This window comes from Lytechinus variegatus, chromosome 5 (assembly GCF_018143015.1).
Source record: "Lytechinus variegatus isolate NC3 chromosome 5, Lvar_3.0, whole genome shotgun sequence".
Lineage (NCBI taxonomy): Eukaryota > Metazoa > Echinodermata > Echinoidea > Temnopleuroida > Toxopneustidae > Lytechinus > Lytechinus variegatus.
Genome location: NC_054744.1, coordinates 25398674 through 25414257, shown reverse-complemented (window position 1 = coordinate 25414257; position 15584 = coordinate 25398674). Strand labels below are relative to the sequence as shown.

The 15584-nt window shown below is 35.2% G+C and overlaps 1 protein-coding gene across 1 annotated transcript in view; it reads right to left on the bottom strand.

Annotated features, from left to right (window-relative positions):
- The window catches only part of LOC121415805 (ubiquitin-conjugating enzyme E2 Q2-like), a 31968-nt gene that overhangs the window by 3944 nt on the left and 12440 nt on the right, over positions 1-15584 (bottom strand). The window contains exons 3-9 of the mRNA XM_041609137.1: positions 14720-14821; positions 10507-10631; positions 9357-9453; positions 6280-6428; positions 4148-4238; positions 805-1008; positions 107-173 (exon numbers count right to left, since the gene is read on the bottom strand). Coding sequence (XP_041465071.1) covers positions 107-173; positions 805-1008; positions 4148-4238; positions 6280-6428; positions 9357-9453; positions 10507-10631; positions 14720-14821 — 835 coding nt within the window. The remainder of the gene's footprint in view (positions 1-106; positions 174-804; positions 1009-4147; positions 4239-6279; positions 6429-9356; positions 9454-10506; positions 10632-14719; positions 14822-15584) is intronic.

Below are 15584 nucleotides of genomic sequence, written 5' to 3'. Positions count from 1 at the left end.
TGTGTCAATAAGCACTCTGTGAATTTGTTTTGAAACAGTACACATTGTGTATCACATACGAGTGATGGTATAAATTCATTCAGAAATGTTAAAGATAACACCTTACCATTCTTTTCATGTATTTGGACTAGTGACCTGAAAGACTGCTGCGCCCTTGCGAGACTATATTGGCTCTGTGAAAGAAGGTGAAAGAGCAAAAAAAAGAAGAACTCAAACATACATCATGATTATCAACAGGATAATATAATATCTCCCCAAAAGGACATTTGAAAAGACATCATTAGTGAAGATTAATGAGACCATTCAAACGGTGAATTTGGGAAAAGATATGTTAATTGCTTAGGTTTTATCCTACACCTAGGTCACCTGTAAAGACAAAGGTTTCAAATGGAATACAAATATGAAAGAAATTTCTGATTGGTTCCAGGTCAGTGTTTTGAACAAAACGTACCGACAACAATGAAATGGATTGGTCATAGTCATTTAACAATTGTTTGCAGATCTTTGTGTTACAAGCCTTGTTGCTTTAATAGCTATCAAGGGCATCATGCCGGTAATTACCATCATCAATTCTCTTGTTATTCTTCGCATCATCATCACCTCCTCCTCTGCACTTCAACTCTTCTATGTCTCCTCCATCTCCTCTTCTTTTTTTTCTCCTCTTCTTCTTTTTTCTCCTCCTCTCCACTCATTTTTCTCTTCTTTTGTCCCCTTCTCTTCTCTTCTTCTATCACCTCTTCTTTTTCTTCCCCTACCGTGTCATCATCAACACTAAAACCATCGCAGTCATCATCATCTCCTCACCTTGCCAGCATCAAAGTGTATCCTGGCCTTTCCCTTGACTAGTGTAGCAGCAATCTGGAGGATGACAGCCTCGATGGTATAGGCGCTGCTCCACCCCTGCTTTGTCAGCAGTTCCATACATATTGCACCGCCCCCTAGAACGTATCCACCCATTAAGATGGGCCAAACAACCCGAACAAATGGAGGATTGTAGGGGAAGTGCTCCTGCATCAAATGGTTGAGGAGAAATATGAGAGATTAACCCTTACTTAACTGGGGGGGGGGGTGCTTCAATTTGACCCCCCCTCAACAATTATGCCACCGTGCAAAATTTTCTTGACCACGCCGTTCGCACACTTTTTCCTTTCAAATCTTGCGCATCTTTTGAGACTAAATTTGCGACGCCCAGGTTACGGTTACAAAATGACACAACATTTGCAAGCGCATGTCAGACCCCAAATTGCTCAAGATCATGTTTCTGTGTACAAATCTTTGCATATTGTGTTTTTCAACCAAAAAATCATTTATGTACGATCATTTAACTTTTGTTTGTTTAAATGCATTTATTTTATGCTTTTAATGTACAGAAGGGTCCCCGACAAAGTTCATCAAAAAATATAAATAAAAACAAAGATTTAAAAAAGCAAAAAATACATAAGAAATACAAAACTAAAATACCTGTACATAGGAAATTAAACATGTACCGGCATTCTTATTGTAGATATTTGGGCAAAATGTAAGGATTGATATTTTCACCACAAATCAGCATTCTGCTAGCAATATACAGTGAGTTTAATAAAGGCAAAAACAAATTTAGGGCAAAGTTCATATGCTTATTTGCATTGTCAAATTGATACAAAAATACAAACAATTTAATATTTTGAAAATTTTATTATATAGTCTTGTAGTTTACAGCTGGCTGCGTGCATGCAAATTTTTGCAGCAATCACGCATTCAGCGGCCAAGATCTGAAAGGGGATGTCACATTATAATGCATTTATTCTAGGTATACAGGTCTGGAATAGCTCACTTAAATTATGCTAAAGGCTGCGCTATAGGCCGGGCGAACATCCAGGCATTTTAAATCTCGAGCCCTAGCAACTGACCGGCCAATCAAAACAATGCATGAGCCCCCCGTATAGCAGCGCAGCGTTTTGGCACGCTTACAATGCATAACATACAAACATCGCATTCATACTTTGTGCTGAACGTCATGATAATCGAGTCTAATCATTTCGTTATTTCGTTAATTTACGTATTTTTCTGAAATTTTCAGTGCTATTTCCAACATTGCTTCAATGTATTTCTTACACTTTGTTTTTTATCACACTAAGACCTGTGCTGTCATCAAGCAGATGTGATGTCACTCTGCCCCTGCCTCCGGGGGGGGGGGGGCACTTCCATTCACGAAAAGCACCCTAAACACGTAATTTCCATATTCTGAAAATGCACCCCTTAACAAGAATTGGCATGTGAAACCCTTCCCTTAACAAGTATTGAAGACAAAACGATACTCTTGGCAAATATTCCCTGAAATGAACCCCTAAACAAGTACAGGAATGTTTTATTGTTACGGGTCCTTCGGTCGTCGGCTTTAACTTATTTGGTTTAGTACGACCCCACATTCTACACCTTGCGCAAATCGGACTCTAAACACGAAGTGTTGGGGCAAAAAGGACATCCTTTATAAAACATTTTAATTTTGTTTTATCATCCCGGCAAATTCTACCCTAAACACGTAATTTTCCTAACGAAATAGATACCCCTTTTTCATTATTATTGTGTTTTTGACACCCTTAACACGTTACGTACGTAACGTGCCCTACTGTGAAAAAGACATCCTTTTTTGATGATAAATTGAGTTTTTTTGGTCGCGCATGGTATCCACTTGTCAATGTAAGAGGTCCCCCCCCATGCCCTGCCTACATGGCACATTTATCATGAAAAGGGCAAAAGAAAATGTATTGCCTTATTACATTGTCTAACAGTGATTACCACTCTATATTATAAACCTCTCTTTATGGGTGTAAAATAATCCCGTCATCTGATTGGGAAAAGGTGGAATAAATTACTTAAAGGGATGGTCACGCTAAAAGCATGTAAGGCTTGATAAATAGAGTAGAATTTAATAAGCAAAATGCAGAAAATTTTATGAAAATCGGATAACAAATAATAAAGTTATTGAATTTTAAAGTTAAGCAATATTCTGTGAAAACAGTTGCCATGAATATTCATTAGGTGGGCTGATGATGTCACATCTCCACTTGCTCTTTTGTATTTAATTATATGAAATTAGGTTTTTTCAAATTCATTCCTCCAAGATCTAGAAAAATTGGATTGACAACTAATTTAGTGCATTACATATTTATTGCTGCAACTTATTTCACTATAAGCGAGACATATTATTCACACAAGTATGAAATAATGAAAAAAAAAAATGATTTTATGTAGTAACATAAGAAAATGGAAAGTAGAGATGTGACATCATCATCCTATCTAATGATTATTGCCAAACTTTAAACTTCAGTAACTTTATTATTTGTTATCCAATTTTGATGAAATTTTCGGCATTTTGCTAAGTGAATTCTATTCTATGTATTAAGATATAAATATTTTCAGCCTGGACCATCCCTTTAAAAACCATTCCTGAAAAACAACAAACTAGGTTCATTAACAAAATGAACAGGCATATTTAGCAAGAAAATTGCATGCTGCCACCTCTTAACAGGCAATGTTAACTTCTGCGATGGTCAAATTTTGGGAAGCCGAAAATGTCTAAACTTTTTTTCTTTCTATATTTCTCATGACCTATGTATTATTTCCCCATGCATCAATGGAGAAGGAAACTTTCATTTACTATTCCATAGAATTATCAAAGATTTGAGTGCCAAATGTGCTCATAAATTGAACTACTACTGACCGAGAATCATGCCACATTTGGCTATCGATTCGAATGGGGCGATTCAAGAAACTTGTAAATAATTACAAATCTTACTTGGGATAGCCAAATCAATCAATGTCTGGCAATTAATTGCAAAATATTATTTGCTAATTTGCTTCTTGGGCCCGTGTCATAAAGGACTTGAAACTATTTAACTTTGCCATCATGGCAACTGCCATGGTAACAGGGCTCAGCTGCCAATCAGAATCAAGGTTACCATTACGTCATAATGGCAAAGTTACAACAGTTGCAAGTCCTTTATGAAACGGGCCACTGGTGTTAAACTGATTTGTTAGTTACTTTGATATATCAGTTATCAAAACAGCAACAGAAGTTTGCAATTGATTGCATTTTTGTCTTGAAACACCTCTAAACATGATCGAATAATTCTGGATGATGTGGTTCCAAGTGTTTTCATCTTACCTGGAAGGTCATATTGAGGAGTATATGATCCTTGCCTTCTTTCTCTTTGAGTTTACATAGGTCTGCATGGAGGAGACTATCAGAATCAACTCTGTAAAGAAGAATGGTGAAAGAAGGTGATCAATTTCTTAAATTCATCAGGGAAGAAAAAATTCTGGCATTCCAAATCACTTATCTTTCCAGAAGATTGCCTAAATTATAATCATTCTTCCATATAAAAATAAATAAAGACCTGGTAAAAGGGATGTTCACAAACTATGAAACATTAATTTGCTAATAATACACTCTTGCCTGCACACAAATTCCAAAACAATTTTAACAGTATGAGGCTTCATGGTACACCATGTTTTCTTTTATACACATGTATTTGGTCTTGAAAAGGATGACCCGAACTTGATGTTTCGAAGAGAATTAACAAATTTTGGAAAAAACAGATTACTTTTCTCTATCAGGGTATTGTATTGATTGCTTGAAGACAGTGAGAACATTGCCTAAATGTCGAGTTTGGATCATCCTTTTCAGGACCAAACACATGCCAACGGAGAAAAGCCTCCATACTGATTCCTTCTTTGACATGGAAACTTTCAGAAAAATACTTCAATTTTCTCAAACTCAAAAAATCTGTCAGGAAAATTTGTCATTCTATTCTTCATCAACAGAAATATTCATGTCTCGATATGAAAAATGTCCCCAAAAAAATCTGCACACAAAAACACATTCTTCCAACTCATATATGTGGAAATCTTTTAATTCAATGTTCAGTTGAAATAAATCAAACAATAAATAAAATATGCAGTCTGAATCAAGCATGCATGCTTGTTTAGGGACCTTTTCAAAAGTCAGAGCCACGTCTTTAGCTTGAGAATCTCACAAGACACCTTTATCATAGACAAAATACTATGGAATGTAGGAAAGCCAGTAGAAAAGATGCTTATTAATCAGGGTTCCCAGCTTTTCAAGAAAACAAAAATTCCCTGATTTTTCCCTGATGAAGTTAAAAAATTCCTTGATGATTATTTAATTAAACTCATTCCAAGTTTCGCCTATTTTCTAAGTTGTTACAGTGAATTACATGCATTTTCAGTATAAAATAATAATGTAAAACTAATTAGTACCAGCATAGCCAGTCATTCAATGGATGTTGTTTTGATATGCAACAAAATATAACATAGTCTGACTGACTACCATGCTTTCGACATTTGGGCTAATCAAATTTCCCTCATTTGAGGCATTTTCCATTAATTTGAGGTATTTTTAAAAATCAAATTCCCTGATTTTTCCGACTGGAAAAAAGTAAAATAATTTTCCCTGATGGGCTGGGAACCCTGTTAGTGCCTTTCTAAAGGGATTTCTAATAAAAGACACGACACAGACTTTTGACATGGTACCTTATTATAGTTATCCCCTGCAAACAAAATCTCAATACCAATAATATCATCGATCTAAAAGAATTATATAGACATTTCCTTCAAAGCTTAAAGGACAAGTCCACCCCAACAAAAACTTGATTTGAATAAAAAGAGAAAAATTCAACAAGCATAACACTGAAAATTTCATCAAAATCGGATGTAAAATAAGTTATGGCATTTTAAAGTTTCGCTTATTTTCAACAAAATATTAATATGAACGAGCCAGTTACATCCAAATGAGAGAGTTGATGACATAACTCACTCACTATTTCTTTTGTAATTTATTATATGAAATATTTTCATTTTCTCGTCATTGTCATATGAAATGAAGTTTCATTCCTCCCTGAACACATGGAATTCCATTTTTTTAAATTTTGTGCTTCAGGCAAGGAGGTCCTAATTGTCAAATTCGTAAAAATTGAAATATTGTATAATTCAAACAATAAAAAACAAAAGAAATAGTGAGTGAGTGACATCATTGACTCTCTCATTTGGATGTAACTGGCTTGTTCATATAACTATTTTGTTGAAAATAAGCGAAACTTTGAAATGTCATAACTTTCTTATTTTACATCCGATTTTGATGAAATTTTTAGCATTGAGCTTGTCTGATTTTTCTCTATTGATTCAAATCAAAATTTTCTGGGGTGGACTTGAACTTTAACAACACATCAATCAATGTGTGTTACAATATTCTGACATCTACTACAGATGAGATCTTACGTGTATATCTTGACCATCCAGTCATATAAGCTATCATTGACAAGATCCACTGAGTACATCTTTTTCTTTCTGTAACTGTCTGATCTGTAGATGTCTTTCAGTTCCTTCATCAGCCTATCTGTAGCTCCAACGGATCCTGATACAGAACCCTGGAATAAAAAACATTTAAAAATCATTTAATCATTCAGCAACAACAAAGATTTCATAACCAAATCCACTACCCCCTCCACCCGGCATAACACACAAGTTGAATCAATCAATTATAAGTATATCAATTAGACAGCAAAAGTACACTTGAAACCCTCTGCACTGGCCCCCAGAACAGCATAAACTGCATTTTCAGACTGCTACAGTGGTTTTCAAATCTCACTCATACCTGTCCGATCCCATTCATGTGTCAGTCCAGTTGTAACCTAAGATCAAACATCAATACAATAATCCATATCCCAAGATGCTGGTAAGCAAGCATTTTAGCCGCTGCTCCAAAAATATAGTCAAATTTTCACTAATTACAATTAATCTATTTGATTTGTAAATGCCATTGAAGAACACAGAGATTAGAAAAAGGAAAACTAAGAATGGAGTAGTGGCGATCTTAAACACTTCATGATACGTCCAGCCACGTTTACATGTAAGGTACAACCATATACATGTACAGTTGGCAGCAAAATTATTCAACCCCCCTCTAATTTTCAACATTCTGGTGAATTGAATGATGTTGCAACTGCAGACTGTAATACTAAATCATTTAAGTAGTCTATAGATAGTTAAATACAATTGAATACCAGAGAAAAAGAATCCAGATTTAATTCGTATTCTATTCTAAATTGCTGATTTCACATAAAAAGCAGGTAGCAAAATTATTCAACCCCCTATGAATATGCATTAATATGCATTGATATTGACAAATGACAAGCCATGTGGACATGTGGAGAGATGAATTCAGCCAGGACACACATATCAACCTACATAATTTGCATTTTTGCATAATTAATATCCACCCAATTGGTATGCCTTGTATCACTAGGCCCTATATACTCCTTATATGTCCCTTGCACTGTGCTGACAAAATGGTCAAGGCAAAAAAGTGGTCCCAGAAATTTAGGGAGGAGATTGTAGCTTTGCATAAGAAAGGGAATGGCTACAAGAAGATATCCAAGCTCTTGAATTTCACAGAGACACTGTGGGAGCATCATTCATAAGTTCAGAGCCACTGGTATTGCAGCTACAAAACATGGTCGTGGACGAAAGAAGTTTTCAGCAGCTGCAGCAAGGTTCATAAGAAGGCAAGTCGACAAGAACCCCAAGGCTTACAGCAAAGGAGCTGAAGGGTGCACTGAAGTTTCTGGGGACACAGTGTGCCGCACGCTTTACGCTGAAGGCCTGAGGGCAAGATCCCCTAGATGCACACCACTTCTGAAGCAACAACACAAGGAAGGTTGCCTCCAGATTGCTAGAACCAACCTGACAAGAAGTTCTGGGACAATGTTCTCTGGACTGATGAAACCAAGCTGGAGCTCTTTGGTCTTATGGATCAACGATACGTGTGGCGCAGGAAGCGTACAAAGAGAAGAACACTCTGCCTACTGTGAAGCACAGGAGAGGATCTGTGATGCTGTGGGGTTGCTTTGCTTCTACTGGCACTGGGAATTTCCATCGTATTGAAGGCATCATGAATTCTTTCAGGTACCAGGATATTCTAGGGAAGAATGTCAACCCGTCTGTAAAGAAGTTAAAGCTTGGACATCACTGGATGTTCCAGCAGGACAACAACCCCTAGCACACTTCCAAATTTACAAAGGCTTGGCTGGAGAAGAAAGGATGGAAGGTCCTTGAGAAGCCATCAGTCTCCAGAACTGAACCCAATCGAGAATTTGTGGTAAGATCTGAAGAAAGCTTTTGCAACGCGTAGACCTATGAGCATTGCTGACCTTGAGACCATTGCCAATGGGCCAAAATCTCCAAGGAGCGGTGTGAGAAGCTTGTGAGAGGCTATTCATCTAGTCTGCAGGAGCTTATTGCAGCAAATGGATGCTGCACAAAGTACTAAAAGACACACCCATCTGGTTGAATGATGTTACAACTTGTTTGTTGTGCATGTAAAGGTTCCAGTTTTAGGTAGAGGATAAATAAAATCAGCATTTACCTCAGAATATATGTTCTGGCTTTAAATTGTCATTATTTGTGCACTTCTTTCTTGTGTGTAAATAGGAGGTTGAATAATTTTGCAATATGCTTTTTGTGCACAAATTGCAATTTCATATTCTTTAGTAATCAACTGTCTGCTAACTATTGCAATGTTATTCATTTTGACATGTCAAAAATTAGAGGGATTGAATAAATTTGCTGCCAACTGTATGCTCAGAACAGAAATAAAAACTATCTTTATGTTACATGTAACATAAAAAATAAAACATATGAAAGCAGTGGATTATGAACCAGAAATTTTGAGGGCACCAGATATGCCTGATGGAGAAAAATTGACTTTGTTCACGTAGCGATAAATTCTACAAACTCACGAACACGATGTAATATCGACGCTACTTCGTAAGATTTTGACGGAAAAGCAAGAAGTAATAAAAATGTGCTTACCTGTGCGGTATCGGTGAGAAAACAGATTCTCTGAGAATAGCTTTTATAATTCGTATGAAATAAAGGAAAGTGGAATTCTAGGTCGATTTTGGTACGAGGTGACGGAGTATTGCAGACTCGATGGAATACTGCGTGCGGCACGGGAGGCTTGCAATGCGCATGCTTACTATATTTTCATTCATAAATTGGCTTGCATCGCAGTGGCTTGATGACGTCACCTATGGGGTTTTTTCCACTAGTCATATTTCGAGCGACATGATTTTCGGGTACCCGCCCGAAAATTACAACGGGTACCCAAAGAGAAAAAACCCCGAAAGTCCCAGGCCTAATCAAAGGCATGCACAGAAGTGATTGTCCACATTGCTTGGCGAAGACTAGCAAGTGCAGTCGAAACGTCCCAATAACAGTTTGCCTAATCATGAACAACAAATCAACTCCTACAGCAAAAAATACAACTATTCAAAATATTGCCTGCAATAACAAACCTTTAAGTAGTCTTTCCTTTGATTTGATTTCAGTCTTGCTAACACTGCAAAGTTTTCTTCATCTATTTCTTTGTCTTCTTTATCCTTCTCCACTTTGCTGAAAATAAATGAACAGGAACAAGACTATGAACAAAGTCAGGAGTTATGATAATATGGCAACATACAATTCAGGAATTGTTTCGTGTACAAATAACACTCTATAGAAATCCATTTGTAGAATATAAAAAAAAACAAATTCTTACACATCAGTCTACCAGAAAGTAAGTAGAATAATTATTTTTATTGGTGTGAATTTCAATATCCTACCACCCCAAACATCTCAGTTCTTCACTTCAAACATCTGCAGAGACCACATTGGACAGAAATCTACTTCATACTGCATACTAAATATCAAATATCAAAGGCTATCGCACACCTTACGACTGGTCCACGATCCGATTTTGGATCAAATCACATTTTGCATATTTTCCGAAAATGCGAATGAAAAGTATTTTTTATTTAAGATTAATTAAATGTACGAACACTAATCTAACAATTTTGTAAGATTGCAAGCCATTATTTTGGAGAAATGACCAAATTTGTTTCAAATTGCGGCTAATCGTGCGATTGCTACGATGTCATTACGACTTGATTTTTTATTCGCTTCTATTCTAGTACGGATGGTAGCATAGTCACAAATTTTCACGTAAGTTTTCGCACAATGATTTAGAACTTTAAAGATTCAGATGTTTCATGCATCAATATTCAAATCAATTTTTACATTTTCTTCCAAATGTGGCCTGAAGAGTTTATTCAATATTTCCAATGTACTACACATGGTGAACCGTAAACCTTCTCCACTTTATTTCCAATATATTTGACATACAAGATACCTTAATTCCCCATAGCGTTTTATTGCGACCTACCAATTTCTAAACTTTTTTGAATTTGTTGGTCAAAATTTTAATATTTAAATATCAATTGTATTGCCAATTAAGGGATTTTTAAGAATTTTTATTTCCATACATCTTTTAATGCATTGAATGAAAGGAAATTGATTTATTGAAGTGGACTCGGTAAGTGCATCATTTTCTCCCAATGTAGGCCTACTTTTAGCATATTTCTTTGAGGACTCAGTATTATGAATGGGTTTTAACCAATAAAGTCATACCTCGGTTCATCTTCCATTTCATAATGATCTAAGCAATCATCGACCTCATGAACCTCTTCCTCTTCTTCTTCATCATCCTCTGGCATTTCCTCTTCGTCTGCACTGACCATTTCCTCATCGTTTCTCTAAAAGAGAAAAAAAAAATCATACTAACCACTTTATCATTCTTTCTCTTGGGAAAGAAAACCAATGGAATAGAATGAACACGAATTACATGTAACTTCCTAAGAATTTCTCTGGTAGAAAATACATAATCTACATGTACATGTTATTCAAATCTGTGGAGGTTTATTCACATATGGCATGAAAAATCCTGCAAGAAACCCTGCAATATTTTTGTCTGTATATTACAGATACAGAGAGTCAATACTGCGCTGGCAAAAAAAGAAGAATGTAGATGTAAAAATGTTGATGTCAACTAACTCTGGATAAAAACCTCACTTTAATAGAAATGCATGCTTACACTATCATCATATGTAAAAGTGTGAGCTAATTTGCTGTGTGATGTGCACATCACAAGCTAAAAGAACTTTTTGCAGATAATTTACACCATGTATGAACAGAACTTAAAGGAACTACTGGTCAACTTCAATTGACACATTCACTGTAGGTAACCCAAAAAGTAATGATGTCCAACATCATACAAGAACTCATTTCCAGGGATTTTTTTTTCAGGAAATGCAAATTGGTGTTATTTTAGTTGGATCTACATGTAGTGAAAACAAGAAATTGGGCTTTAAAAAAGATGAACATGCACCAGTACTGTACATGTAGGAGAAATTTCTTACACACAAAACAACAACAAAAAACACACAGAAAAAGGCAGTGTATTTGTGTATAAACCACAAACAACATTAACATACATGTAAATCAAATACCCAGACTGGACCAAAAAGTGAAATTGACAAATCATACACTAATCATAACTCTTACTATTCACAGTAAAACACTGTCATTTTTAATAAGGTTCATGTATAATCACCACTTGTCATTTTTTTCCAAAGAATAGCTGAAAATTTCTGGCTATCAAAATACATGTATGCTTTATTTGCTTTTCACTGGCCCCAAGACCATGACATCATTCTGTATTACTATTAACAGCATTGTGATTCCATATACATGTAGGTTTGTACTCAGAAAAACTGATTTTTTTTTTTTTTTTGCTTTGCAATTTACATAATTACGGTTTCTTCACATATCACATACATGATACATGTACATGTAGAGACCATAAAAAAGCTTTTCCTGAATGCTTAAAGTTGTTGAAACGTACAGCTTTTTGGAGTTGTTCTTATCATGTTTTATTTCCAGCTAATTTCACACAGCAAATTCACAATCATATGGCCGTGAAAATAAGCTTTTCAACATACAAACCTATATTATTACAACCCTCCATTATAAAGCCTGTTGTCGAAACCCGTTCATTTGGGTTTAAAGCAATACTCAGCTCAGCCTTGCAATTGTGAATCTGGTGACATTTACACAAAATTTCAACTTCTTTTAAAGGTTATTTACTTGAAAATCATACATTGCAGACTTGTTTTTTTTCTTATTCATTTCAAATTTTCAATCAAAGTGTTGATAATACACATTGTCCACCAAAAAATTTGAATTTACAGTAGTTTTTGTAGGAGATACATGTACATCAATTTGTTGTGACTCGCGTAACCATAGAAGATTCCTGACCATATTTGTCTGTAATTTATGCGTGCGTTGTGGTCTAATGGTTCTGATTCTCACCTTTCACACAGTTGTGGGTTCGAATCCTAACCATGGTATGTTTTCTATGAGCAAGAAATTTATCTGCACTGTGCTGCACTTGACCCAGGTGAGGCGAATGGGTACCCAGCAGGATTAATTCCTTGCATGCACTGAGCGCCGGTGATGGGACATGTAGCTCGAGCTAAAGCCGGGGTAATAATAGCAGCGCTTTGTATCCTCAGGCAAAAGGCGCTTTATAAATACAGCTATTATTAATTTCTTCAAAAGAAAATCACCATATTTTGATAAAAATTTCTGAAGAGTATTTAGAAACATCTGGAACTTTGTATTGAATCATTGATTAACACCTGTCTTTTTGGTTTGAGTCTGAGTGTGGTTTGAGTGTGACTTACTTGGAATATAAGTTTAGAACAAATTGTGATTTTATAGAGTAAAATGGGCCAAATTTAATTCAAATAGAACAGTTAAAGTCATTTGCATCCCATAATCTTTAACACTTGTAAAGGAAAATTTTTATAAAATCAAGCTCTGATACATCTACTTGTACATGTATGTTTACATGTGAGACTATACTGTAGTCCCATACATGTATATGTTTAATAGCATTTAACAACAGGGTGACCAGACGTCCCGTATTTCCCGGGATTGTCCCGTATTTTGCTCCTTTGTCCCGGCGTCCCGACAAACCCTTTCCGGGACGCCTATGTGTCCCGCATTTCTGAACATTGAACAAAATGTAGTTAATACATTTAAAAGTGACGAATTTTCATTAACCAACAGATGACGAAGCAGAGACACCAATTAAATCGATAACTAATATTTTGCAAGTTCTGCGGTGATTTTCTTGCTAACCAAACACACGAACTCGCGTCATGCCTGTGTGTGGCAGACTACTATCTACATGATCTAGGCATGTAGGATCGGAGCAAATAATCTAATGATAAACAGTTTTTCTACCAAAATAATCACAAAATCGGCGGGAAATTCCTATAATTATATCATGGATTCTCAAATTAATGATTTGGAGATGTAATCGGAGGAACAATTTTCACTTTTCATAGATCTATATTGTTTCAGCTTTCGTTTGGAGTCTTGGTGTGTACGATGCCGTGATGTTTCATCTAATTTTTAAGTTTGACAATATGTTTCACTTTGAAATTTTATATATTTTTAAAACATTTTACTTTTCGAAATTTTTAAAAATACATTAAAAAAACACAAAATAACCTCATAATTTTTATTAGATGATTGGATTTTTTGTTTGCTTGAAGTTTTCCCCTTTTTTTCCTTTTCTTTCTTTTCTACCCTATCCTTCCTGCTTGCCCTTAGTTATTCCATCTATCTTTATTTCCTATCTTTCTTTCCTGAACATTTTTTCTCTCTTTCTGTTCATTTTTCTTTCTTTACTTCTTTCTCTTACTTTCATTCTTTATCAAATTTCCTATTTCATTTCCTTATTTCTTCCTAACCTTAAAATTACCTTGGCTTCCTTTTCTCTTCCTCTCCCGTTACTTTTCGTTTTTTCTTTCCTTCTATTATTTTATCTTTTTTCGTTCTCTCCTTCCTTCATTCTTCCCTCCCTCTCTGTCTTCCTTTCTTTATTTTCCCTTCTAATTCTTTCCCCTTATTCATTCCTTTTTTCCCTTCTTTCCTTCCTCCCTCCCTTCCTGTAATTTTCTTTCTTTCAAAGAATGAAGGAAACATATTTTGTTTCTCTATTCTTTCTTTCCTCCCCCTTTTTCTTACTTTTTTCCCTCTATATACATGGGACTATATTATATTATCTTTTTTTTTTTTTTTTACTTAATTTCAATTTCACAGAAAACTATTGTTTACACTGTATTCTGTAAAATTTTTAGTTGGATAATCTGAAGATCACCATTTTACATTATATTTAATAAAAATCAAATATAAGTTGCGGGAAGGGTTCAAAATGTCAAATTTGTGGTACTGGATAAAGTGCAATGCAACTGAACGTAATGCGAATGACCACAGTTTCTTTTCGTATCCACAAAAGAAACTCAAAGTTGCTTCAGAAATTCAAATGTCTTATCAGTCTGAGACTTCTATGTAAGTAATGTTTTGCAGGTATTGAAGTTGGTAAAAAAATAATTTGGAAGAACTACATACATGTATTAAAAAGTACTCAGTCAATTTTTGTGTAATTAATGCGACTGACAGATTTTTAGGACATCATCCACAAAATACAGCATACAACCTTTCTCTGATTGTGTTAAAGACTAGGTTGTCAAGAAAAATTGACAGTATAAACTTGACAGAAAGACTAGCCCCTGTAAAACTGACAGCACCAAGTATAAGAAAGGAAATGTATGAAAGGAAACGTATAAACTTGTGTAATGCGACTGACCGTGGAATCGCTCATAAAATCGTCTTTCTGTAAGTAGCCAACAGCTGTTTCCATTTGTCAATTTCACTTTTTAAATCCGGTCTTTACTATAAACTTGAAGGGGGTGGAATATTTCACTCTTACCTCTGGTGGTAAATGTCGTTCCAGATGAGGCAGGCTGAGTGGCAGATTTACATTATGTAGCTTACACAGTTCACACACTAAATGTTTCACGTGCCGTAACAGCTGTCAACAAAATTCAAATAGAAATTAATTTGATTATGATGTAAATTCAATCCAAACATTTTATTTTCAATATTAAAAAAAGTAAATGTATGTATTCAAATTTGATTCTTAGCATTTACATGTACATAAAACAGGACATCATAAATTCTTATACTGTTCACGTTACAAAGTAAGTGATAAATAATTGGTCAAGAAATTCTTCTTACATGTACGTTATTGTACAGTGTAGATGTAGATACATGTAGATGGATAAATTCGAACACGTATCATGCTACATTTACATGTAGAATGGGACAAGTATTTCAATAACAAAATGTAGAAACCATAGAGGGTGAATCTGAATGTTATCAATGCAAAACCCCTGATCAGGTTTTTTTTATTCTTGACCTTTCGAAAAATGAGAGGTCTGAATTTCAATTTTGAAAAATACTCTTTTACATCTGAATCGAGCCAGAGTTGAGCTTTCTGCAAGCAGAAACTATGCATGTAAACCTCATATATGGAAGGCGAAGTGTTCCAAAATACCCCTGATCAGGAGTTTTAACCCCTCATCGCGGGTTTTTTTACTCTGCGCAAGCAAGAATGAGGGTTTTGCAGGTTATTTCAGTATATTTTGCGGTGAGTACTTCTATAGTGCATGTGTTCATGTTAGTGTAACAGTTAGATATTTGATAGGCCTATTCAAAATTTTAAATTGTCACTGCACATCTCAGTAAAGAAGTACATGTAAATTCAGTGTAGGCCTAATTATATAAATTTATAA